This window comes from Panthera leo, chromosome E1 (assembly GCF_018350215.1).
Source record: "Panthera leo isolate Ple1 chromosome E1, P.leo_Ple1_pat1.1, whole genome shotgun sequence".
NCBI classification, from domain to species: Eukaryota; Metazoa; Chordata; class Mammalia; order Carnivora; family Felidae; genus Panthera; species Panthera leo.
Window position 1 is genome coordinate 13,341,610 of NC_056692.1, and position 25,865 is coordinate 13,367,474.

The 25,865-nt window shown below is 46.6% G+C and overlaps 2 protein-coding genes across 4 annotated transcripts in view; both read left to right on the forward strand.

Annotated features, from left to right (window-relative positions):
* Positions 1–15,189, forward strand: part of SHPK (sedoheptulokinase) — a 25,512-nt gene extending 10,323 nt beyond the window's left edge. For all 3 annotated transcript variants that reach the window (XM_042917352.1, XM_042917351.1, XM_042917350.1), the window contains exons 3-7: positions 4,457–4,640; positions 5,178–5,330; positions 6,316–6,491; positions 10,271–10,471; positions 14,660–15,189. In XM_042917352.1, the coding sequence (XP_042773286.1) occupies positions 4,457–4,640; positions 5,178–5,330; positions 6,316–6,491; positions 10,271–10,471; positions 14,660–15,072 (1,127 nt within the window). In that variant the 3' untranslated portion in view covers positions 15,073–15,189. The remainder of the gene's footprint in view (positions 1–4,456; positions 4,641–5,177; positions 5,331–6,315; positions 6,492–10,270; positions 10,472–14,659) is intronic.
* Positions 15,190–15,348: 159 nt separating this feature from the next.
* Positions 15,349–25,865, forward strand: part of TRPV1 (transient receptor potential cation channel subfamily V member 1) — a 37,574-nt gene continuing 27,057 nt past the window's right edge. The window contains exon 1 of the mRNA XM_042915845.1: positions 15,349–16,050. Coding sequence (XP_042771779.1) covers positions 15,925–16,050 — 126 coding nt within the window. The 5' untranslated portion in view covers positions 15,349–15,924. The remainder of the gene's footprint in view (positions 16,051–25,865) is intronic.

Here is a 25,865-nt window from a genome sequence, read left to right on the forward strand (position 1 = left end):
ATTTTTTTTAAAGGATCAAAGAGTTTTGGAAGCAGATAAAGGGGTTGAAAAAAAGCTGTAGAAATCCGGCTTTAGGGCTGGAATAAGAATCCCAACTTTAGGGACACCTGGGTGGGTCAGTCAGTTGAGCATCTGACTCTTGGTTTTGGTTCAGGTCATGATCCCAGGGTCATGGGACTCCATTGCACTGAGCATGGAGCCTTCTCCCTCCTGCCACCCTCTCTCTTTCTCTCCCTCTCTCTGCCCCTCTCCCACTCACTTGCTCTCTCTTTCTCTTTTTTTATTTAAAAATAAAAGAATTTTTAAAAAGTAAGAAATATATGTTTTAAAAAAAAGAATTCCAGCTTTAAGTGTAGGTACAAATACAGTATGTAGTTGTGGAGGTGCACTGCTTTGCCCTGACCCCTACCCCAAGTGAAACTTCATACACTTCAGGTGCATGATCTGTAAGGCACCTCCCTGCTCTTCTGGTTACTGGCTGGGGATACCAACCAGAGTTTGACAAGCTGTCTCAGAGCCTTTGCCCTGACCCATCTACCTGCAGCATGTATCCCCAGACATTCTTTTAAAAAAAAATTTTTTTTTAATGTTTATTTATTTTTGAGAGAGACAGAGACAGAGAGCAGGGTAGGAGCAGAGAGAGGGGGAGACACAGAATCCGAAGCAGGCTCCAGGCTCCAGGCTCCCGGCTCCCAGCTCCCAGCTGTCAGCTGTCAGCACAGAGCCTGATGCGGGGCTTGAACTCACAAACCGTGAGAACATGACCTGAGCCAAAGTCAGATGCTTAACCAACTGAGCCACCCAGGCGCCCCCTCCCCAGACATTCTTATGGCTCACATTTCTACAGCAATGAAAAGTATCAGATATTATATACTTGCTTGTGTATATTCTATATACCTAGCGTAGAAGCTTCATGACAGTAGTGACTTTTTCTTGTTGATTGCTGCATTCTCAGGGACTAGAACCCGTGCCTAATACATATTAGATACTTAATAAACATGTCATTCAATCACCCACATATGAATGAACAAATGGATGTTTCATGGTCTGGAACAAAGAGGGGAGAGGCAGTTAAGTTTCTTTCTTTGGTTCTTAATGAAAAAAATTTATAGGAAAATGTAATGATTTTGGCTCCCAAATCTGGGGCCTGAGATCAGACATAGCCACAAAATAGCTGCATGTGAGGCTTTGCCCTGCTTTGCTTTATGGTAGGCATTGTTCTCATCTGGAGGCCATCTCAGGACATATGGAGAACAAATTCTCATCTCTGTCCATTAGATCCGGAATGTTCTTGTTACTGATAACCTTTCTCAGCTGGCACTCAAGATTCTTTTCCCATTCTGCTACAGTGGTTGTATTTATATTCTGTGGAAGTGTGAGATATATTCCTTATATGAGAAGAGGAGAAAACAAAACATATGTAGGGATGTGTATTGTCTTTCTTGAAGGCTGCTGCAAATCTTAGACCACAGACAGAGTTTAGAAGGTAAAGATTCATTTGCATCACCATTATCATCACTAACATTAATTGAGTACTGACTGTGTCAGGTACTGTTCTAAATGCTTTACATGTGTTAACTCATTTAATACTTACAACCCTACACACACAACACACACTACATACCCTAACCCTAACTCTAATCCTTCCCCTTGCCACTAGTCTGAGAGTGAAGTCGACACATGGCAGGAAGAGCTACCAGGACCCAGGAAAGAATTATAAGTGTCCTTTACCTCTGGGCTTCCGGATACAGTTGCCACCAAGATGCTGAACTAGTTTGACAGCTGGCTGTCTCTGCCAAGGTCAGTTTTAGAGGAATCATAAGAGAAAAACACCAAGGAAAGGGGAGAACATTGTGAGAGAGCCTGGGGTGATGGGGCTGCTTTGATTTGGGATGTGTGGGTTGACAGTGGCTTGGGTCTGGGGCAAGAGGCAACCAGCCTTGCCTGTGAGAGGATAAATCAGGAGGGGAACAGCTGGTCCCCTGGACTGCCATGGCTGTGGGACAAGCAGCATTGTCCGCATACCCTCAGCAGCTCAGGTGTCTTCAGGAATAAAATCAAGGCAGTGGAGAAAAGCAGGAGTCTCTTTCCAAATCCCAGGGCTGGTGACATTGTAATCTAAGGATCCTCAAAACATTGTTTTTTCCTGGGAGGCAGAGTGGAAGTACTGACCTGAGGAGATGTTTTGCACGGTGGGATGGATTAGCTGCAGATTTACCCCAGGATTCATTCATCCTTTCCAGCCGCTTGGAGGCTGGCAGGGATGGAGATCTGGCCCATTTACACTGACTGACAGAGTAGCCAATAGTCCCAGCACAAAATGAGTTCATGGGCCAGGACAATAAGACATTTGAAGAGCACAGCTGTTTCACAAGAAAAACATTGTGCCAGGTGATTTGATGGAGATTCTTTGAGAAACAACTGTTAGAACGGTCTAATTTAAAATTAGCTTGACATACCTACTAAAATGTATGAAAGGAGAATATTAGCAAGAAAACATAAAAAGGACCAAGGAGAATTATTAGGTCTGAAAAAATATAATGGTTGAAATAAAGAATGTAATAGACAGGATTAATAACAAAATGGATAGAACTTCAGGACAAATATGAAAATAAAAGATGCAAATTTAGAAAATCTCTCAGAAGGAAGAAGAAAAGGACAAAGAAGTAGAAAATATAAAAGAAAAGGTAAGAGATATTGAAGATACAAATAGAAACACTAGCATCTGAATAATAGGAGATCTAGAAAAGGAAAAATAAAAGTGGTAGAGGAGGAAATATTTGAAGAACTAACGGAGAAAATTTACCATAATTGACAAAATAATATGCACCAGACTGAAGGGGTGCATAGAATGTCAAAGAAGGGAGAGAAGGAAAACCTCACAGCCAGATATAGTGAACTTTCAAGGATTTCAGACAAAGAAAATACCAAAAGCGTACACAGTGAAAGACCAGATCCTATATAAAAGAATTACAAGCAGATTGACTAGACATTTTTCAATAGCAACATTCTATGTAAAAGTGCAATGGAATAGTATTTTGGTTACCTACTGGTGTATAGCAAACTACCTCCAAACTCAGTTACTTAAAACAGCAAACATTTTATTATATCTTGTACAATTTACTTCTGCATATCAGATAGAGCTACTGTACACGGAGTTCATGGAGGTTGCTTGGAAGTATTTGTGTAGTGGACAGATGGGTCTGGAGGGTTCAAGAGTGGCTCTACTCAATGCTTGATGCCTTGGTAGGGAAGGCTGGAAGGCTGGAGTCAGCCTGGAGGATGGCCTTTAGATGCCTACATGTGACTTCTCCATGTAGTTTCTCCAGCATGGTGGCCTTAGGACTTCTTTTTTTTTTTTTCTTAAGTTTATTTATTTATTTTGGTGGGGGGAGGGGCAGAGAGAGAGAATTCCAAGTAGGCTCCACATTGTCAGCATGGAGCCCGATGTGGGGCTCAATGTCATGAACCATGACACCATGACCTGAGCCGAAATCAAGAGTCAGATGCTTAACTGACTGAGCCACCCAAGTGCCCCAGGTAGTGGGACTTCTTACATGGTGGCTGGCTTTCCCCAGAGTGAGTGCTCCAAAAGGCTCTGGTGGGAGCCGCAAGACTTCTATGACCTAGCTTTGGGGGTCCTAGGATGTCACTACCCCCACATTCTCTTGGTCAAGCAAATCATCAAGTCCAGCCTAGATTCAAGGAAAGAGGATTTAGATTTTGCCCCTTAATGGGAGGAGTAGCAAGGAATTTGTGGCAATCTATCACAAATCTACAAAGTGTTTTTACGTATTGAAGAAAAGGAACTTAGGACCTGGAATATTACAACTGTCCTTCAAGTATGAGGATATGAAAAGATATTCGGAGCCATATAGGCCTTTAGATGCTTTGCCACAGAACGAACTATACTGAAACTAGTTTTGAGCAATTTAAATAAGAGCAGAGAAAGATCCAGAAGATTTCAAGAGATAAATGACATAAATGAAGTAAAGATGGCTAGATTCCTGAATAAAGTTTGATGCCTAAAAATCAGTTAGCTAAGATCAAAGTCAAAGAGAAAATATATCCATCATCATCCAGAATCCAGTCTAGGTAGTATCCTCATGGTAAGAGTTGGAAGGATGGAGACTAGGGGACTTGAGAGTGTGCTAAGTTTCTTTCCTTACAGGGTGAAAGGGGATATAATATCAACTGTAAAAAATGAATAAAAAGGAATATAGAAGAAGTGGGATAAATGGAGGGAGTAGGTGACTTGCCCAGGGCCACACAGCCATTGGTGATGGAGCCAGGTATTAAACCCAGGTGCTCTTATATCAGAACCCAGGTGTGTGAGTGAAGCATTATCAGGGGTGATAAAGCTGTGCTTTAACCTCACTAGCAGAATGGTCTCACGGACATGCTGCTGCTGGTCAGTGGCTCTTTTCTCTGTGTTTGGTAATCTCCTTTGTTTCAGGCTGTGAATGGACAGAGGGAGGGGCCTCCCCCTTGTTTGAGCCCAGAGCTGTGAGCCACCTGGTCACATGGCAGGATGGCCGGTGTAGCAGCGAGTTCCTGGCTTCTTTGCCCCGGCCGGAGTCCCATCTCAGTGTGGCCTCAGGGTTTGGCTGTGCAACCATCTTCTGGCTTTCGAAGAATAGGTACGGACAACTGTTTTTGAATTGGATTCTGGGTTTCCGGGGAAATGAGAGTGGCCAGAGGGCTATACCTCCAGCTGGTCAGCATCACTCCACATGCTGGAGTGTTCCTCAGTGAGGTGGCCTGGCACAGAGTGTGGTCACAGGACCTAGACTTGGTCCAGAGCTGCTTCATTTCTCAGAAGTTTTGGTTATCTGATTCTAACCAGGGGCGGAAAGAAAGGGGCAGAGAGGACAGGGGACTTGCCAAGGGTCACGTGCTGAATTAATGGTAGGGTCAGGGCTGCTGAGAACGGCCAATGTCCGGTTTTCCCAAGCGTTCTCCCCTGAGACCACTCCCCTAAGGCTGACCCCAGCCAGCTGTGTTTTGAGTGGCTGGGAGGTCCTCACCCCGGGAGGTTTACTTGTCAGGGAGCTGTTTGTGGGGTGCTGGTTGCCACCCGGCTATGCCATGTCTAGTCTACTGCCTGTAGCTAGGTATGGTGCATGCTTTCAAGTTGCTATTAGACCATGTTGAATTGTTTTTGATATGAAAACTAGCCCAGAGTTCCTGAAGTCCTATGATGCAGTGGGCACCATCCATGACTATGTGGTTGCTATGTTGTGTGGCTTGCCAAGATCCCTGATGTGCGACCAGAATGCTGCTAGCTGGGGATATTTCAACACTCAGAGCCAAAGCTGGAACTTGGAGATGTGAGTATATCCTTGCAGGCCGGCTCCAGGCTAAAGGTCAGAATCTCTAATGCGAGAGCTTCAGTGGGACTTTCCCATTCAAGAAGAGTGGAGGATTCCAAGAGGCCAGGAATCAAGTTCCAATGTCCTTCAGCCTGTTTCAGTCACCAGGCATGGGTGGGCCTAGCTGTCAGCGAACCCTTGCAGGGGATTACCCTGTACGCCATGCTGTCCTGCTCTTCCACAATTGCCCAGACCTAGGTTGGCTTCCCCAGTTCTCTGTGACTCAGCCCTAGCCTATAGATTTCAAAGAATAACTTTCACTGTAATAAAGTTTAAAATAAGGTTAAAAAATGGAAGTAGCAGTCTTGAGAGATGTCTTTTAAAAGTTCTTTTTAAGCAATCTTTTGCCTTTTCAGATCCAGAAATCCAGTGCCCTATAAGTTCACTTCCTTCAGGGTCCAAATTCTGAGCTCTGTAATAAAACAAAAAGCACCTGGTAGTTCAGGTAAAGGACTTTCCAGCATGTTTTATAAAATTGACAGCCCGTGTTCACTAACCCCGAGTGATGAATGCGTTTGGTATTCAGGAGACTGATGGATTTGACTTTGGTTTGGCCTGTGCTAACTGATTGTGACTTTGTGTTGGAACTCTGTCTCCCTTTGCAGAGTATTTGTGTTCCCTTCAAACATAGGAGGCTGAGTGGGGATGATATCTGGCTCTTGTGTAATCCTTCCTGATCACCCCTGCTTACACTGGTTGTTTTCTTTCCTGGAAGGCTAATCCTAAGCTTTTGAAAGCCAGTGTTCATTCTTTAAAAAATACAAGTCTACTTCTCATGGTTTTAAAAAAAGCCAAAGAGGCCCTCTCTGAAAACACTGGATTCTACCCTCCCTTCCCGTATGTGTTATCCTCTAGTGCTTTCCTTTGTTGAGTTTCCTGGAAACAACAAAGACCAAAAAAAACCCAGCACCAGGTAAATACACTGTCCATTTTTGGATTGCAGATTGAGGACCTCAGGCTTTCCCATCCACCTGCTCCCAGACATCGCTGAGGCTGGCAGCTTGGCGGGCAGAACTTCCCTTGCCTGGTTTGGAGTCCCAAAGGGGACGCGGGTGGGCGTGGCCTTGGGTGATTTACAGGCCTCCGTCTATTCCTGTATGGCCCAAAGGACAGATGCGGGTAAGTCTTTCTTCTTTTCCTTCCTCAGACTTCTACTGGTGCCTTCTAAGCTCCAGGTCTGTGTGAGGGTACAAGGGGAACATGTACCAAAGCCTCGGCATCCTGTTGATCGTTATTCTGTAAACATGAAAAACAGCCTCATTCCTACAGGTTCTGAAGCCCCTCCCCTGGGAGCTTGCAATCCTATAGGGCAAGTTCTGTCCCTGACCACAGTCTGTGCTTTTCCTTTCCATGGCCAGGTAAGGGAAATGACTGTTTCTAGCTGGCTGATTGCTGTGTAACTCCATGACCAAGAAAATAGATTAGTAGATTAGGGTTTTTGTTATTGTGTTTCTCAATGAAAGTTCCATCTCATCTGATTAGAAGTGCAGAGTCTTTTCTGTATTCAGTGTAAGAGAGTCACAGTGAGATGGAGGCTGCAGTCTAGGGCAGAGCTTGGTCGACTTTTCCTGTAAAGGATCGGATAATAAATATATTAGGCTTTGTAGGCCATGTCGTTTCTATCATAACTATGTAACTCTGCTGTTAGAGCCTGAAAGCAGCCATAGCCAATACATAAATGAATGGGTGCTGCTGTGTTCTAATAAAACTTCATTTATAGACACTGAAATGTGAATTCCATAGAATTTTCACGTGTCATGAAATTTTCTTCTCTTTTTGATTTCTTTTCAACCATTTAAAAATGTAAGAACATGCCACTATGATTGTAAAATGCTGCAGCCCCTTTGGAAAACAGCCTGGCAGTTCCTTAAAAGTTAAACATGACCCAGCAATTCCACTCCCAGGTGCACACGCTGAAGAGAACTGGAAGCACGTGTCCACACAAACAAGTGTCCACACTTCACCCAGATGTCCCTAGCAGCATTGTTCATAACAACTTATAATTCAAAAAGTAGAAATAATCCAAACTCCCACCAACTGATAAATGCATTTAGAAAGTGTGCTATATCCACACAGCTGAAATGCCACAACATGGGAGTGAAAGGGAGGAATGAAAGAAACCAGTTCCAAAAGGCCGTGTATCGTATGTTTCCATTCCTGTGAAAAGTCTAGAACAGGCAAATCCATAGAGACAGACAGCAGATGAATGGTTGCCAGGGGCCGGGGGAAGCAGTGATTGCTGATGGGTACAGTTTCTTTTTGGAGTGATAAAAATGTTTTAAAATTAGATAGTGGTGATGGTTGCACAACTGTGAATATACTAAAAACCACTGAATTATACCCTTTAAAAAGTTGTTTTTTATGGTGAATTGATGTGAATTATATCTCAATAAAGCTATTATTTTAAAAAAAAGTGAAAGCCATTCTTAGCTCTCAGACCATACAAAAACACATGGCTGAGTGGGTATGGCCTGTGGGCTGTTGTTTGCCCCTCCCCGGGCTAGGGGGAGAATTGGGGCCTACCTGCCCAAGCTAGGTGGTTGCAGGATGGTGGTTTCATTTGACCCTCATGGCAGCTTGGCCAAGTGAGTCCACTCTGGGAGCCCCTCCTTGTTACTAAGGGGAATGGAGAATTCATTCATCTTACCTGAATTCTCTTTGTAGTCACGTCTTCTTTCATCCATCAGATAGAACTATTACACTTCAACCCTGACTTTAAAAAGTCTGACCAGCCTTCTCTATGTAGTTTTTTCCTATTTCATTTCATTTCTTTTCTTTTCTTTTCTTTTCTTTTCTTTTCTTTTCTTTTCTCTTTTTCTTTCTTTCTTTCTTTCTTTCTTTCTTTCTTTCTTTCTTTCTTCTTTCCTCTTTCTTTCTTTCTTTCTTTCTTTCTTTCTTTCTTTCTTTCTTTCTTTATTTCTTTCTTTCTAATGTTTATTTATTTTTGAGAGAGAGACAGAGCACGAGCAGGGGAGGGACAGAGAGAGAGGGGGAGACACAGAATCTGAAGCAGGCTCCAGGCTCTGAGCTGTCAGTACAGAGCCCGAGAGGCAGGGCTCAAGCCCACAAACCATGAGATCATGACTTGAGTGGAAGTCAGACGCTTAACCGACTGAGCCACCCAGGCACCCCTATTTTGTGGTATTCCTAAGAAATAACATTTCAAGGACTGTTATTGTTTTGTTTGGGGTAGCAATTCCTCATTCAAGATTAGCTGAGAGGGAAAAGTGAAATTCTGCCCATTTTGTTGGCACTTATATGTGATAAAGTCTTTTAAGGTCAGAAGTTTTTCAAAACCTTCTTTTCTCCCAAATTTTCATCTAAAATCAATGCTCTGGGAATATGTTAAGTTTGTTCTGTGGCTTTTAATTTTCCCAATACACCAGCTCTTGCCTTGTATCATTTCATCTCAAAGTGTGAATGTCAGGGAACTCATGTGGGCTTTGGAGTCAGTCCCCAGGCCTGGGTTAGAATTTAGCCCCTCTCCTTCTTCTGGTGTGGCCTTAGGCAGGTGGCTTTTCTTCCTGAGCCCTTGTCATCATCTAAAATGAGGGTGACAACACCTTTCTCATGGGGTGGTTATGGTGACACAGTGGGCTGGTGCCTGTAAAGAGCTTGGTTCTTTCTTACTACTCTGGTGGTTTTTAAATCATAGGCTGTTCCCTCGACAGAGGGCTCTCCTGTGCCTGGATGTAAATGTGTGTCCTACATAGTAAGTGAGGGGCTAGTCAAGTGGGAAGAAGCTAAGAATTAGGCTCCCTCTTCAGTGAGCTGGCTGTAGTCTCTGGTTCCAGATTGTGGCTGCTGGCTGTAGTCAGTTGTGCTGTGTCTAAGGGCAAGGTTGGTTGGCCTCCATCCTTGACACCTCCACTTCGGGGGACAGGTAGAGGGCATGTTGCTTCTGGTAAAGAGTCACGGGGAAAGGCTTGATGTGGCAGAAGGTAAAGGATATTGACTTTCTGCGATTTGTTTCTGGTCTCCTTGCTTCCAAACCCCCACTAGATGGGAAAGTTAAACGTTGACCTCAGTTATTTCAGACCCCAATAGACTGAGAAGCACAGGCTTTTTGGCCAAGTCTTGTGAGAAGTGGAAGAGAAGAGACTCCTAGAACAGTCCACAGGCCCTGGCCTCAATCCAGAGGAGAAAATCATCCCCTCCGTGCTGGGTCTGGGACCTTTTCCCCCACTGGTAGAGGAAGGTTAAGAGAGCCATGGAAATGGGAAGGAGGTGGTGCTTGCCAAAAATGAATGAAGCCTCACCAGAGAGTTAAATACTTGGGCTGAGCTCTTTCTCCCTGCAAATATTTCTCTATTGCTGCGTAACAAATCACCCCAATATTCAGTGGCCTAAAACAGCAAACATTTATTATCTCTCAAAGTTTCTGAGAGTCAGGAGTCTGCATGTGGCTGGATGGTTTGGCTCAAGGTCTCTCATGAAACTGCAATCAAGCTGTTGGCCCCCTGGGACTGCGGTCATCCAAAGGCTTGACCAAGCTTGGCGGATCTACTTCTTAGCTCATTCATGTGGTTCTTGGCAGGAGGCCTCAGTTTTTTGCCACATGGGCTTCTGCACAGGGCTGCTCATGACATGGTGCCTGCCTTTCCCCAGAAGAAGTGATCCAACACAGAAGCTGCAGTGCCTTTTTATGACCTGGTCTCCAAAGTCACACATGGTCACTTCTGCTTTATTCTCTTCACTAGAAGCAAGTCACCGAGTCCAGCCCACACTCAGGGGGTTGTGATGCGGGGGGGGGGGGTGCGCAGGAATTAGGCTCTACATCCTGAAAGGAGGAGTACCAAAGAATTTGTGTACCAACACACTCTCCCCCTTGCCCTTTTGTGACTTGTGACCTCTGGGTCAGCCTGACAGGCCTAACTTCTGCTTTCTTTGGACCCTAGTTCTCAACATCAGCACCTCTGTTCAGTTGGCAACCTCCATGCCTCCAGGATTCCAGCCGGCACAGACTCCAGACCCAACAGCTCCAGTCACCTACTTCCCATACTTTGACAGGACCTACCTGGCGGTGGCAGCGTCGCTCAATGGGGGCAATGTGCTGGCCGCGTTTGTCCACATGCTGGTACAGTGGATGGCCGATCTAGGTAAGGTGTTGCCCATACAGTGATGTGTTCCTGCTTGTCCTTTCTATGTAGCAGTGTCTTGCTGCTGAGTGTGTTATTTAAGCTTCTAGATTCATGTGTCAGACCCAGCCAGGCTCCAACACATTCCTTCCTTCCTTAGGGATCTGGATGTATAGCCTTCCTTCCTCTCATCTTCTGAGCTGCCATCACCTATGGTTTTTTTTTGAGGGGGCATCTTCTCCCCTAACCTTGACTATGGAATATCATAATAGTGTCTTAGCTCTCCCCTGCCCCACTTGGTCACCTTCTCTGTCAAGTAGTCTCTGGGTCCCTTGCATTTGAAGTCTTCCTTCTAATGACTTCAGACAGCTGAAAATAAAATGATCAAATGTGGATGGTATTTGACAGTATTATAAAATCCTCATAGCACTTATTCCTGGCAAGTAGTTCCTGACTCCCTTTCTTAGAAGGATCCCTGGAAACTCTGATGCCCTCCTGCTTTCTTCAGGATAGAACCGATCAGACCTCTCTCTGCTCTTCATTTGCAGGGAAACCTGCAACCTCCTTCTTTCAGAAGAGGTTCCCTTTCCAAGCACTTAAGGTAGAAATGAAATTTCTGGTCAGCCATGCAGATCTGGGGAAATCGTGTTCATCAGGTGCACTGGTCCACCTGTAGGAGCTCTGAATCAGGTCATTCTGGGGAACTTTCAGCATAGTAACAAAGTGAGGCAGAGCAGCAGGGAGCCCATAGGAAGCTCATACTGGTTGTGTAGACAAGCGTCACTGACCCGTGTCAGTCCTCTCTCAGGCTGCCCAGGGATGTCAGGATTTCAGGGGAATTCTGCCCCCTTGGCTCGGATCCCCTCAGGAATGTTTCATTAAAAGAACAGAACTCGGATTTTGTCTTGCCTTGCATCAGAAAAGGTTTTCAAGAACCAGTCATCAGAACCTTCAGGCAAGCCCTATATTTAGATACTGGTTTAACTGGATGACTCTATCAATTATTGACTGGTATTTCTCTTTATGCGGAAGTGACTGTTATTTTTACCCCTGAAAGAGATGGTAATACTTGATTTCTCTGTAAGATCTTTTCAAGAAGAAAAGTCTTTTGCATTTTCATGGTTCTTATTTTCATGAAACTGAGTACTTTGAAGGTTAGTATTATAGGTAGCTTAACCTTTTATGAAATTTCTACACTGTGCCATTTGGTTAAAAAGTATATAGATGCAAATACAACAGGTTTATTCAGATAAAAGACATCACATCTGTTAACCAGAAATGGAAATATTAAAGCATAAGGTGTAAAAATTAAACTCTCTCTCTCTATTCAGAATACCCTAGGTTTGCATTGTTTTCCAGAAGTTGGAAAACAGGCAGTTCCACCCTCCTGTGGTTTAGAGCAGGGACTCTGGAGCCAGGTGGCCTGGGTTTGAATCCCAGCCCCACCACTTCCTTGTGCCCTTGGGCAGGTTCCTTATCCCGTCTGTTCTTCACTTTCCTCATCTGAAAAGAGGTGCTAGTACCTACCTCAGAGGACAGCAAGGATCAAATGAGTTATACTGCAAAGCGCTTAGAATGATGTCTGGCGCATAGTAAGTGTGATACAAATGCTTGTGTGGTGGTGCTGCCCAGGAGAGTGGCCTCAGTTCTCAGCTCTGTCCTAAGTCATTATGTGGCCTTGGCAAGTCCTTTCCCCTTCTGTGTTTTTTCAGTTCCGATGGTCTGTGTTTCTAAGCCCATGATGTGAACATGTGGCAACTCAGTATTTAGATTCTGATGAGGTGGTAAGCCAAGGGATGCAGAAACAGGGCTAGAAGCCGGGTCTTTCCAGTCTCCAGCTGGTATAGACCTTCCTTCAGGTGCTCCTCAAGGCTGGGGTTGTGGCCCAAGTGTTTCCCAGTGAGGAAGAACACTTTATTTTAACATTTTCTTAACATTATTAAGGATATACAAGCACATGGTTCATTGTTTTTTTTTTTCTTTTTAACTATAGACTTTCTTTTCTTTTGCAAGTTTTCCACTCATGTCGTTTTTCTGTTCCATGATCTACTTCAGGATACCACATTGCATTTCATCATCCCATCTCCTTAGTCTCTCTGTTTTCTTTCTTTCTTTTTTTTAAAGTTTTTATTTATTTAAGTAATTTCTACACCCAACCTGGGGCTCAAACTCATGACCCCGAGATCAAGAGTCACATGCTCCTCTGACTGAGCCAGCTGGGCGCCCCTCTCTGCTTTCTACTTGATTGATCTGTTTTTTTCTATTTCATCTCCCTTCCTTTTCTTCCCATCAGTTTCATGGTTTTATATTCTTCATCTATTCTTTTAGAAGTTTCTAACACACTGTGTTTCCTAGGATATGGAGAGGTAATCCCTCCTGCATATTGCAGTGCTGGTGTAAACCAGGCCTGCTTCTAAGGGGCAAGTATGATGTGCATAACTTTTGAACCAGAAGTTCTCTTCCAAGGACTCGGTCCTACATATTTATACACTTGTACACACATGCTAGGTTATTCACCAAGCACATGATTTTTCTGAGATTTTAGTAGAATTTTTAGAGGGAGAGGAAAGACATTTATTCTGGGTTTTTTTTTTGTTTGTTTAAAGTAGGCTCCATGCCCAACGTGGTGCTTGAACTCACAACCCTGAGATCAAGAGTCGCATGTTCTACTGACCGAGGCAGCCAGGTGTCCCCATTCTGACATATTTAACCAAAGTCCTGCTGATCACATTTTGGCTATAATATTTAATTATTTCTCTCTCCCTCTTTGTTTCATTCCTGAGTGTCTATGGTTGAATTTGTACAAGTTAAATGTGCTGCCAATGAGACTCCATGGCGACTCTGGGGTGGTGGCTGTCAGCACTGGCCTGCACACTGGAACCACTTGTGGAATTAAAAAAAAGTTGTTTTTTTTAATTTTCTTTAAAAAAAATTTTTTTTAAAACATTTATTCATTCTTGAGAGAGAGACAGAGCATGCGTGGGGGAGGGGCAGAGAGAGAGGGAGACACAGAATCTGAAGCAGGCTCCAGGCTCTGAGCTGTCAGCATACAGCCTGACGCGGGGCTCGAACCCACGAACTGTGAGATCATGACCTGAGCCAAAGTTGGACACTTAACTGACTGAGCCACCCAAGCTCTCTAAAAAAATTTTTTTCTAAGGTTTATTTATTTACTTAGCACTGCCCGGGAAGGAGCAGAGAGAGACAGAGAGAATCCCAAGTAGGCTCCATGGGCAGTGTGGAACTGACACTGGGCTCAATTTCATGACCAGGAGATCATGACTTGAGCTGAAATCAAGAGTCGGACGCTTAACCAACTGAGCCACCCAGGTGCCCATGCTTGTGGAGTTTTTAAAACAATGCTGATGTCTTCATCCTGCCTGTAGAATGCTGGTGATTTGGCTGTGGGGTGGGATGGGGCAGGCATTTTATAGAAGTTCCTCAGGTGATTCTACTTCAAAAGCGTGGTCCTTGGGCCAGCAGTACTGGCTTTTAGAAGTGAATAACAAATACAGAATCTTAGGGCCTGCCCCAGCCATACTGAGTCAGAAACTGCATTTTAATAAGATCCCTAAGTGATTCATATACATATTCAAATGTGAGAAGCATTGGTCTAGACTGGTGGTTTTCAACCTCTGCTGAGGCTGGGCTGGATTGTGATCAGCACTGTGATCCTGGGGTTTCTATGACACTGCTAATAAGTCTAGTAGCAGCTGTGATGATGCTTTTTTTTTTTTTTTTAAGTTTATTTTTGGGAGAGAGAAAGTGGGGGAGGGGCAGAGAGACAGGGAGAGAGAGAATCCCAAGCTGAGTCCCATGTGGGGCTTGAACTCACAAACCATGAGATCATGACCTGAGCCAAAATCATGAGTTGGATGCTTAAGACTGAGCCACCCAGGTGCCCCATGACGATGCTTTTTGATCTGTGTATTCATTTGTCCTCCTTGGGAGCATTGTTGTAGGATGATTAGTTGTAGGATGGTTAGCGCTTACAGCAACACTTATGAGATCTCTCCTTTAAGTCTAGTCTGGGGTCTGGGGCAGAGCACAGCTAGCCAGACTATGTGAGTCCCTGAGCCAGGAAACATCTAGCCTCAGTGAGAAGCAGCAAGTAGATCTATCCCTGCCCTCTGGGAATTCCAAACTGTCTCAGCCTGCAGCAACAGGTGGGGTGCATGAACTCACACAGGTCTTTTCTGTTCCTGGAAGGTCTGGAGGTCGAAGAACCCACTGTATATTCGTGCATGATCCAGGCAGCTGCACAGCAGAGAGACACCTGCCTAACTATCACTCCAACGGTGTGGGGCGAGAGGCACCTGCCGGACCAACTGGCCTCAGTGACCAGAATCTCCTCCTCTGACCTCTCCCTGGGTCATGTGACCCGGGCCCTGTGCCGAGGCATTGTTCAAAACCTGCACTCCATGCTTCCATTTCAACAGCTCAAGGAGTGGGGTGTGGAGCGGGTGATTGGCAGTGGGAGTGCGCTGTCCAGGAACGAGGTTCTGAAGCAGGAGGTGCAGAGGGCGTTCCCTTTCCCAGTGTCCTTTGGGCAGGATGTGGACGCAGCTGTGGGGGCAGCTCTGGTCATGCTCCGGAGGAACCTTAACCAGAAGGAGTCTTAATACATTCTTTGGCCAAAGGACTTGCAAATTTTATCTAATTAGCGATTCTCACATGACCTTGGGGTCATCCTTTTCCTGGACACGTTTGTGGGCAGCTTTTTTTTTTTTTAAATTTTTTTTTTTTTTTTAACGTTTATTTATTTTTGAGACAGAGTGAGACAGAGCATGAATGGGGGAGGGTCAGAGACAGGGAGACAGAATCCGAAACAGGCTCCAGGCTCTGAGCTGTCAGCACAGAGCCTGACGCGGGGCTTGAACTCACGGACCGCGAGATCATGACCCGAGCTGAAGTCGGCTGCTTAACTGACTGAGCCACCCAGGTGCCCCTGTGGGCAGCTTTTAAGCAAAGCTTGTTCTCAGGGCACCATCTTGACCAAGAACCTACCTTCAGGGCATACTCTAATAATGCAGCCAGGACTCATCAACTGGATCCCAAATCAGTACTTTCCAAAAGAGACTCACCTGGGAACTGGTCCCAAATATAAATATGGTGAAGAGAAGAGAGAGAGAAAGAAAAGGAACAGTACCCCAGCATCCCGGTCAGCAGACTCATCTATGACTCACCTGTAGACAAACAGAAAATAAATATGGACTTTAGGCACCAAAAAGTCTGGTGACTGTGCGCTCAAAGTAAGAAAAGAAGACCCCCCCCCCCCCAATCCAGCTTTTTGGATTGTTTTTAAAAGGACATGAAACCCAGGCTTGGGTCCCATGCACTGTTGGAAAAGTCCTTCCCTACTGGGTTGTCCCATGTGACCTTGAGGTCCCTTTCTCACTCTTGTTCTCCCTTGGCCACAGCTGGTTATAGCTGAGGCAGGGGGTCGCCCAGGGCAGTAAAGCAGACTGGCTGAGATGAAGATGCAGGGATCCATGCTGCCTTCTCACCATGCACTTCCCCTCCAAGGACAGCCTGCTGCACTGGAGCTGCTCCAGATCCTTAACACAACTGGCTCGAAGGCACAGAACAGGGAAGGAAAGGTGGGTGGCATGACCAGCAAGGGGGACGGATGCTATGTGGCCCCACCATTCAAGCACATTGTTCCCAATAGTCTGACCAGGCAGGACCCTTTTTCGGAGGTGTGTCTGGGCAGCAGTGTATTTTTCTCCTGCACATTCTTGGGAGGCCTTCCCAAGGGAAGGGATGCAGCTGGGCATACTCCTGTCAGAGAGGATGGTCAGTTTAATCAGAGAGGACCCCTTATCCTGCAGGCCCTAGATTTTCTTTCTCTTGGTGTCGGCCTTGCTGGCCTACCATGTGTTTCTGGCCTGCAGAAACATCCCACTAGAGTCAGCATCCATGTGGGGGTCCCAGAGCATCTTAAACCTTTCTGTAGTTGGTAGGGATGACCATGGAATGGCTCCAGGAAAAGGCTGTCATTCCTGCATCTAGTTCCAGACTCCTAAGAGTGATCCCAAGGCTCAGGCAGGCCTGACTCTGAGAGTCCTAGGCAACTATGAGTTTGGGAAGTGGCCATGTTGTTTCTTTGTAAAGGTCACTTTATGAATTATGTGGTTGTCCGAGCTCTTAGATTAATCTGCCTTGCCATGCTGATTGGATTTCAGATACTAAAGCTCATTCTTTCAGAGCTTTGTCCCTTTAATAAGACACCCCTGTCTGCTTTGGGAACACTGTAAATTATGGCATAGCTGTAGGGCTTGGTTTGGCAGGTTGGACATAAGGATCATTTGTAGGTTGTTCTGCAGAAAACCCCACCTGCTCCATGATTGTACCAGGACACATAGCTGAAGATCACTCGGGAAAGTCATGTGAGTTTTCTCTCAGCCAAGATGAGTTGACACCATTATTCTGGAGCCCCTATGGAAAGCCTGTGAGAGAGGTCAACTTGGGATAGGCCAAAGGATAACAGATAGCCTGTCCATCAGGAGGAGTTGGCCCTCTGACTCCTGGGAGGCAGCCTGTCTTGTATTCTCAGGGTGCTATGGATGGAGCCTGTAAATGTAAGATTAGGAACTGGATGGAAGGCCAGGTAGCCCATACCAGTGCCCAGTGCGGTGCTGGAACTCTCTGTTCCCTTTCCACATGTCCACTCTATCTCTGAGGGCCGAGCCTTGCGCAGTCCAAGCTTGCCAGCTAAAGGCTCTGTTACTGTTTTTATTGCACAGGCCTGGAGCCTCTGCAGTGGGGTTGAGCACAGCTTCCAGGGCCTCATTTCTTCAGCCTGAAATCATAAACCACTCACTGCTTTTGCCGTCATTCCCTGGAGGTACCAGTAAGTGTTTGATACCAGTGTGATCCTCAGATGAGGAACTGGCCTTTAGGACTGTTTGCCCATATCCTGATCTTACGAGCAGGTGGTAGACTTGCGCTTTCTCCCCAGATTTGCTTCGGCCAGCAAAATGTGACCAGAAGTGTTCTACTTCTAAGCAGAGGCCCTTAGGAGCCAGTGTGTGATTTTCCACACTCCGTTCCCTTTGCCAGGAGTGACTGGTGGTGTCCCAGAGAATAGAGGCTCTGTCAGCCTGTGTTCCATGTTAGGGCACTATGGTGTAGAACCCTCACCAACAAATGTGCAACATGAAATGTGACTGAGAAATAAACCTTTGATGTTTGAAGCCACTGAGATTTGGGGTTGTTGCCACAGCATAACTTAGTTTATCCTGACCACTACAACCACAGTAGAGACTGTGTCTAAGAAGTCTCAGCTGCACCCAGCACAGACCCAGACATTTATTGAGCACCCACTAGGAGCTGGGTGTTCTGTCAGGACAGGGCTAAATTGCCAACACTAGGACAGATTAACACATGTGTGCAGAAGAAGGAACAATTCATTCTTTATGTAAGTGACATTAAGCTAAACCTTGGAGAGTTTCAGTCCATCAATACCAACAGCAGTTAACATTTTTTGAGCTATGTAGTAAGAGCTAATCTATACTTGTTTGGACCTATTTGATCTATATGGTAACCCTAGAAGGTGGGTACTATTATCTTCATTTCTCAGATGAAGAAACCGAGACACAAGTTAAGTAACCTACCTAAGATCACAACTCTAAGATTCAACCCCAGAGCCCATTTTCTTTAGCATTGTAGGCTGAGAGAGCAGGTGTATTCACATGAAAGTGACCGGCATGAGCAGGGTGTGATGAACTGTCTGGTGTAACTTGGTCACGGGGCTTATGAAAGGGTGTGATAGAACTTGTGGCTGGACGTGTTGGCCAAACTGTGAAGGGTCCTAGATGCCAGACTGAGGGGTTTAGACTTTCTCCTGTGGGCAGCAGAGTGGAGGACAGACTTCATGAGCTTTAGGAGTGTAACTGTCAGCCATGGGGACTTTAGAGTGGAGAATGGGTGTTACAGGAGGTGGGGGCCCAATTGGAGGGGCCTAGAAAACAGCTTGTGAGAGACAGTAGGCCTGAACCAATGTGGGGGCAGAGCCTGCCACACATACCCTTCTTTTGGCCCTTGACTATGACTAGATGCATATAATGTTTATGTGGCTTTCATGTTCTTTATTCTTCTCAACTGACTGAAAGCTGCTTAAGGGTAGGCTTCCTCTTAGGTGTTCTCTGCCCTTCCCTTCTCCTTAATCTTGGGCTGATGCCCATGTTTGAATGTCCTTCTCCCAGGGAAGAACACAATACCTTGTCCAAGGCCCAGCTCAGATGCTATCTTCCTGCTGCACAGTCTCCCTGGAAGCATATCTGTGACTGGATTATACTTGCAGCTGGCATCTGGGACCCAACTCAGTGTTTGCTGTTGGCATGGCCTGTGGGCTCCTGGCTTGTGCCTGTTACAGCATGCCCCACCCAGTAAAGCGTCAGAGAGAGCCTAGCAGTTTTTCCTCATGTGTCCTGGCCTTCTCGAGGTCAGAGACCCATCTTATTCATCCTACTCACTTGCTGTGGTTTGCTAGTGCTTGGTGGGGCTTCAAGGAAGAGGGTGGTTTGCACCTGACCTCTCAGCCACGATTAGATGGACAGATAGCCCATCTTTGAAATTGAGAGATTCTGGGTTTAGAGATGTTCACTGTGTGACTCATGAAACATTAAGCAAATCTTGTTTTTTTTTCATTAAAAAACAATTAGTCACAACCTCGAGCTAATGGCCGGAGATAGCTCAACAATCAGCAGATGCGGTTCTCTTCTGAAATGATGAGCACAGTAACCCCTCATGCTTGCCTAGAGCTTTACCAGCTCACAGAGACCATTCATTCACATCCAGTATTCTTATTAATCCCCAGAAAAGCCTCATAAAGCAGGCAGGGCAGGTGCTTTCACCCATTTTGGGGATAAGGACCCACAGCTTCAGCTATCAGCCCAAATTTATGGAGCGGGGTGTCTGCTGGGCCCGTCTGGGTCTCCTCTCCTGCCTCTATTCTCTGCCCATGCTCCTGACCCTCCAATCTCTTCTCTGTCTTGTTGCCAGTACCCACCCTGGGTCCCAGCTCTGCAGAGCGGGGCTCAGCTGTCGGGTGCTGAGTGGATGCCTCATCCCTCCCCAGCTTAGATGGCCAGCTCCATCCACTTCTGGAGTGCGCTGTCCCCTCTCACAGAGCCCTGCCCTCCATGGGAACTGACTCAGGTGGGTACCTGGTGACACTAATGCACAGACCAAATGCAGAAAGGAAAGTAGTTTTCTTCTAAGTCTGCTGTTTGCCATTTGTATCCGGATCCCTGAAGCCGTTTAAAATCTGGGAAGCAAGACACAAAAGTCAGGAAGTTAAAAATCCACACAAGATTTAGCAATCCCAAGATAAGACTGGTAGAGTTGGCACTGTCCTTGGGTGGGTTACAGGTACTCGCGATGGTGCTTTAACCACCTTCTCTGGGGCCGGAACTAGCTCTGCTTATTCCTACTTGGGTCCTCCCAGAAATGAGGGGCTGACGGTTCCTGATTTGGGTAATCAGGCTTTTATTAGCACACGACAGTTTGCTGGTTTCTAGCTGTACCAGAAAGTTTGGCTTCAAATCCATGAGGGACCCAGATGGATGAAGAAAATAAATGAGGATCACATTGCCAGGGTCAAGGGCTGAGTTTAAGTCAATGTGCCCCCCCTGGTGGTGACGCTAAAGAACTGCAGCCATTGATGACCTGGGGCCCAGCCCACTTGGCCCACCCACGTGCTGGTGTGGCCCCTAGCACTTTGCTGCACTGCCTCTTGTTCCCATCAGACCTGAGCTTGGGGTACGTGCCCCCTCCCAGAATTCATCACTGAAACGTGATCTACTTACAAAGAGTTTTAATGGATACATCATTACATAGATTCAAGAACACCTTGTTGGCAAAATACCACCCAGAAAACCAGGCTGATGGCAGCAGTGCTCAACCCTAAGGTCTTGTGTCTGCTGCCATTTCTTGAGTCTTAGTAGAACCACTCAGCGCAGGTTTGGCTCAGATAAAACCATGCCAATAAATGTATATGTTGTGCTCCTTTGGGCAAGTTGTGGAGCTAGGTAGGCTTAGAGAAGGAGAATTGAGGGTGCAAGAGCCCTGTCACTCTGGAGCCATGAAAATCTGCCAAATAAGACACAAACCTCAGAGCAGTTAAAGCTCAATACAAGCTTTAGGAAGCTTCAGACAAGACTAGTATGGTTGTCACTGTCCTTGGGCAGGTAACATAGCCTGTCTATACTTCATTTCCTCATCCATAAAATGGGGGACAAAATCAGACTCTCCTCATGAAACTTTGTGAGAGCCTGATGAGCTAATGCATAAAGTGCTTATCCCAGAACCTGGCACACTGCATGGTCTTAATAAGCATCCACTGCTATTATCGTTGTCTTTGTGATCACATGCACTGGTTGCTGCAGGAAGGTGCGGGTCTAGATTTCTGTAGGGTTTAGAGGTGAGCACTTTGGCTGGGCCCTTGGTGGAGAGGCTTTTTGGAAGAGGTGGGAGTTGAATGATAGAGCCTAAGCATCCAAAGGTCCCACCTGCCACCTGGTCCTTAAAAGACAGGTTAAGTGGATGCATAGTGCAAACACGTTGGGCAGAAAGAGGACAGGGGAAGGGGGTGGAGGCAAGCACAGTTAGTATGGCTTGGGAGGAGATGTGTCCAGGTAACAGGAGGGGCTGGGCCACAGTGGGAGTGGAGACTGGGGTTGTCGGCTCAGGGTACCAAGCCAAGGGGTAGGGCCTTATTCTGTAAGGGGGCGCAGTCAGGAGGATATTCTAGGTCTGGGGATTGGGAGGTCATGAGTCAGGGTGCTGGGCACTTCTGGTGCCTCAGGTGAGAGGAAGTAGCTGCCAGCCGCAGAGGATCCATATGAGCCACAGAAACGTAGCCTGGACAGAACAGAGAAGGAGAGGCTGGAGATGACAAAGTATGTCAGACTTTGACATAAGAAAGTTGGTGCCTTAGGGGCGCCTGGGTGGCTCAGTCGGTTAAGCGTCCGACTTCAGCTCAGGTCATGATCTCGCGGTTTGTGAGTACAAGCCCCACGACGGGCTCTGTGCTGACAGCTCGGAGCCTGGAGCCTGCTTCGGATTCTGTGTTTCCTTCTCTCTCTTCCCCTCCCCCACTTGTATGCTGTCTCTCTCTATCAAAAATAAATAAATGTAAAACAAATTTTTTAAAATGTTGCTGTCTGATAGGCAGTAATGTTGAGGGGAGGGAGTGTGGAGGGCAGAGGGGTTCATCTTGGGACATGCTGATGGGAAGGGGTTTGTGGTCTTTACCTGGAGTTTCCAGGAGAGCTCAGGGGAAAGGATGGGGCTGGATCCCTGGATGAGGGAGTCCCTGGCTTGGGCATGTCAGATGGGTCCTTGGAGGAGTGGGGGATCTCAGAAAGGGGTAGGAGGAGATAAGGGTCCTTTTCCTGTATTGAGGAAAAGTTGTCGGGGAAGGAGGAGAAGGGCCAGGATTTCCCTGTAGCCCTCGCAGCGTGCATGGTGCCACGTAGACTCTGGGAGATGTTGTCAGTGCCCAATGGCTATGTTACAAAGGGGACACATTTAGTGACATGTGTTGTCCTCACTGGAGGCAGAAATCACCTTGGAAGCTAAGGGGACACCTCTGGTAGAGAAGTATAACCCTCCCCTTTCTTGGACGTTGCCCTGGGCTGGCCAGTTCTCTCAGTGCCTTTCTCAGATGTCTCCCACCCATGCCCCAGGGCTGCTGTGGCTGAGATCCGGACCAGGCCCAGCCAGTGTGTGAGCCAGAGGCTGTCCCTAACACAGCATCAGCATGTTGGTCTCCACACAGAGGTGTTCTCTGCAGCACCTCTGGCCCACACACATGGTTAGAAGGAACAGTGACCCTAGAGAACTTGTAGGTTGAAGGGTCACTGCTGGTGAGTTTTTAAAATATGTGTAACAGATGGTTATGCATGATTAAGAATGAATTCCATGGTCCAGCAATCCCACTTCTGGGTATATGCCCAAAAGAATCGAAAGCTGTGACTCAAAGAGATATTTGTACACCCATGTTCAGAGCGATATTCTACAGGCAAAAGTTGGAAGCAACCCAAGTGTCCATTGACCGATGAAGGGCTAAACAAAACATGGTCTACACATACAATGGAATATCGTACAACCTTATAAAGGGAGGAAATCCTGTAGTATGCTACAAGATGGATGAATCTTGAGGACATTATGCTAAGTGAAACAAGCCAGTCACAAAAAGATAAATACTGCACAAATTCACTTCCATGATGGTCTTAGAATAATCAAATTCATAGAGACAGAATGTAGACTGGTTGCCAGAGGCTGGGGGAAGGGAAGAATGGGGAATTAGTGTTTAATAGGTATAGGGTTTCAGTTTCACAAGATGAAAACAGTTCCGGAGATGGATGGTGGTGACATTATAAATGTACTTAATGCTCCTGAATTGTACACTGAAAAGTGGTTGAAATGGTATTTTTTCATGTTATAGGTATTTTACCAAAATTTCTCAAAAAAGGATGAATTCCAAGGTTCATTTACAATTTTTTTTTTTGACATTTATTTTTATTTTTGAAACAGAGAGAGACAGAGCATGAACGGGGGAGGGTCAGAGAGAGAGGGAGACACAGAATCTGAAGCAGGCTCCAGGCTCTGAGCTGTCAGCACAGAGCCCGATGCAGGGCTCGAACTCATGGACCGTGAGATCATGACCTGAGCCAAAGTTGGCCGCTTAACCGACTGAGCCACCCAGGCGCCCCCCAAGGTTCATTTTAATTGAAGCTAAAATGGCACACATATAAAAAGGTGTCCAAGCAAGGGACATGGTATGGCATGCTGAAATGGTGGCTCCTGTGCCCAGGCCAGAAGCTTCACCTGGGCAGTCATCTAATTGCACAGATTTCTTTTTCTTTCTTTCTTTCTTTCTTTCTTTCTTTCTTTCTTTCTTTCTTTCTTTCTTTCTTTCTTTCTTTCTTTCTTTCATGTTTATTTATTTTGGGGGCGCCTGGGTGGCTCAGTCGGTTAAACATCTGACTTCAGCTCAGGTCACGATCTCGTGGTTCATGGGTTCGAGTCCTGCATCGGGCCCCGTGCTGACAGCTCGGAGCCTGCTTCAGGTTCTGTGTCTCCTTCTCTCTCTGCCCCCACCCCCAGCTTGTGCTCTGTCTCTCTCTGTCTCTCAAATATGAATAAACATTAAAAAAAATTTTTTTAAAGAAAAATAAAAAATGTTTCTTTTTGAGAGAAAGAGACAGAGTGCGAATGGGAGAGGGGCAGAGAGAGAGAGGAAGACACAATCCGAAGCAGGCTCCGGGCTCTGAGCTGTCAGCACAGAGTCCAACGTGGGGCTCGAACCCACGAACTGTGAGATCATGACCTGAGCCAAAGTCAGACATTTAGCCAACTGAGCCACCCAGGCACCCAGCACAGATTTCTCATATGTAAAATGAGTATGCCCAGGGTTGTTGTGTGGCATGGGAGAGTGGGTTTGTGCAGCTTCTCTGTAAACTGTAAAATGTCATGCAGAGTCCACGAAGTGTCTGCACTTCAGTGTCTTGACTCAGGGGTCAACCTTGTGAGCTACTCCAAGGAGGGCTACGATGGGACTTTTCTGGCACATAGCTGCTCATTTCAGGCCATGTAGGGCCCCCGGCTTTTTGGAGTCCTGTAGGGTTCCTACGGGCAGCTGCTGCCAGGATGGGTTCTGCAGGGCATTTCAGGTTGCAGACTGTATACACACTCAGAAGGACTTTGCAGCCTTTCTCAGCCATGTTCCAGGAGGGAATTATGCCTTACAGTATTGACTTTCCTCCTATGCTTTTACAATCATACTAGGAGAAATAAGAAAATAGACACGGAAATAATTTTCTGTGTTTTGTGGTTCCATGAGGAATCCCAGTTGAGTAAGGCTGGGACCTGGCAGACCCAGAAGCCTCCACCTCAATCCTACATGAGGCTCCACAGAGAATGAGAGGCCCAAGAGAGGCAGGCATTCGTCCAAGGTTGCACAGAGTTGGCAAAGCTGTCATTCAAAACCAGGTCCCTGAATGTCAGGCCAGGACTGTGTGATGGGTGATGTGACCCTTTACATTCCTTCCACATTTTCAAACTGGAGCAGTTTCATGATGCTGGGTTTTACTTCTCTGGTTGTTGAGTTTTTTCCCCAGACCACCCTATCTGTAAGAGTGGTGGGTTTGAGAGGCCTGAGCAGTGGCCTCCTTTTTCTTGAGAGCTGAGGTCACAGCTCTGGCTGGCTCTGGGCTGTGTGTGGCTAAGTGCACTGCAGCCCTGGCATGGTGGGAGGAGGGGCAGCAGCTAAGTGGTTTCTGAAAAAGGGAAAAAATGATGGGAAAAGCTCTGGGATCCTCTGGGAATCAGAACCACGGCAACAGCAGCTGCTGCCATTGCTGGAAACATTTTCCTTGAGTGCCAGAGTGTACCCACAGCCCATCCCTGCCAGTGCTGAGTGACCGCGGCCCAGGGAGGGGCCACGGACCCTCACAGAGGCAACTCTTCTCCCCACACCAGTCCAGCTCTCCCTTCAAGTAACAAAGCCTTGGAGCTCGCCGGCACCTGCTGTGTCCGGGGTGTGCTGCACCTAACTGGTGAGTCCTTTCTGTTGTTTGCTGGCCGGTGCCGATGCTAGCACAGGGAGCTGTCAAAAACTGAGCCCTGCCTCTGTCCGCTTGCGTGACTATGAGCAGTTCAACTAGCCTCTCAGCACCTTAGTTACCCCATCTGAAAACTGGGGATAATAACAGTGGCTGCCTCAAAGGTCATGGTGACGCTGAAGTGAAACTATAGCGGTGGTGCACTTAGCCTGGTTAATCGTAAACACTTGGCAAGTGACTGTGGAGGTTGCTATTGTCATTGTGTATGAGTTGCATCAGGGTCATCCTGGACCCTTCTCCTGGAGCAAAGAGGCCAGTGGTTTGTGGCCGGAGGTTTCGCCACATAGCTCCTTCCAGGCTGAAGGGGTGCTGGGTGGGGTGGCAGGAGTCCTGGGTTCTCACCCAGGCTCCACTCGCTCTCTGTTTTAGATAGGGTTCCTGTGGCTCTTCATCCATAGGCTGGGTAGCCCCCGGATCTCCGTCCCTCTTTAGGAAATGCTCAGGTAGGAATTTCTCTTTAGGAATGATCAGGGGTGGATCCTGGACCGGTTCCCAAGAGCCTGTAGGGAAGCTGGAGGCAGACAGATGCTTTGAGCAGAGAGGGGGCAGGAGAGCTGCGCCCCGGGATGTGTCACATCCCAGATTAGGGAGAAAAAGGGGGCTTCGCCCAGGTGGTGGGAAGTTTCCTTCCTGGCTCTGGAGTTGAGAAAGATCCAGAGGCCAAACCAAGTTTTGCTGAGCAGGGTCATTTTTTTCAGGACAGTCCTTTAGTCTCCATTGGTGGGTTTGTGAATCTTGCCTAAACCAGAACCGCCATCTCCATCAGACACCCCAAGTCATAG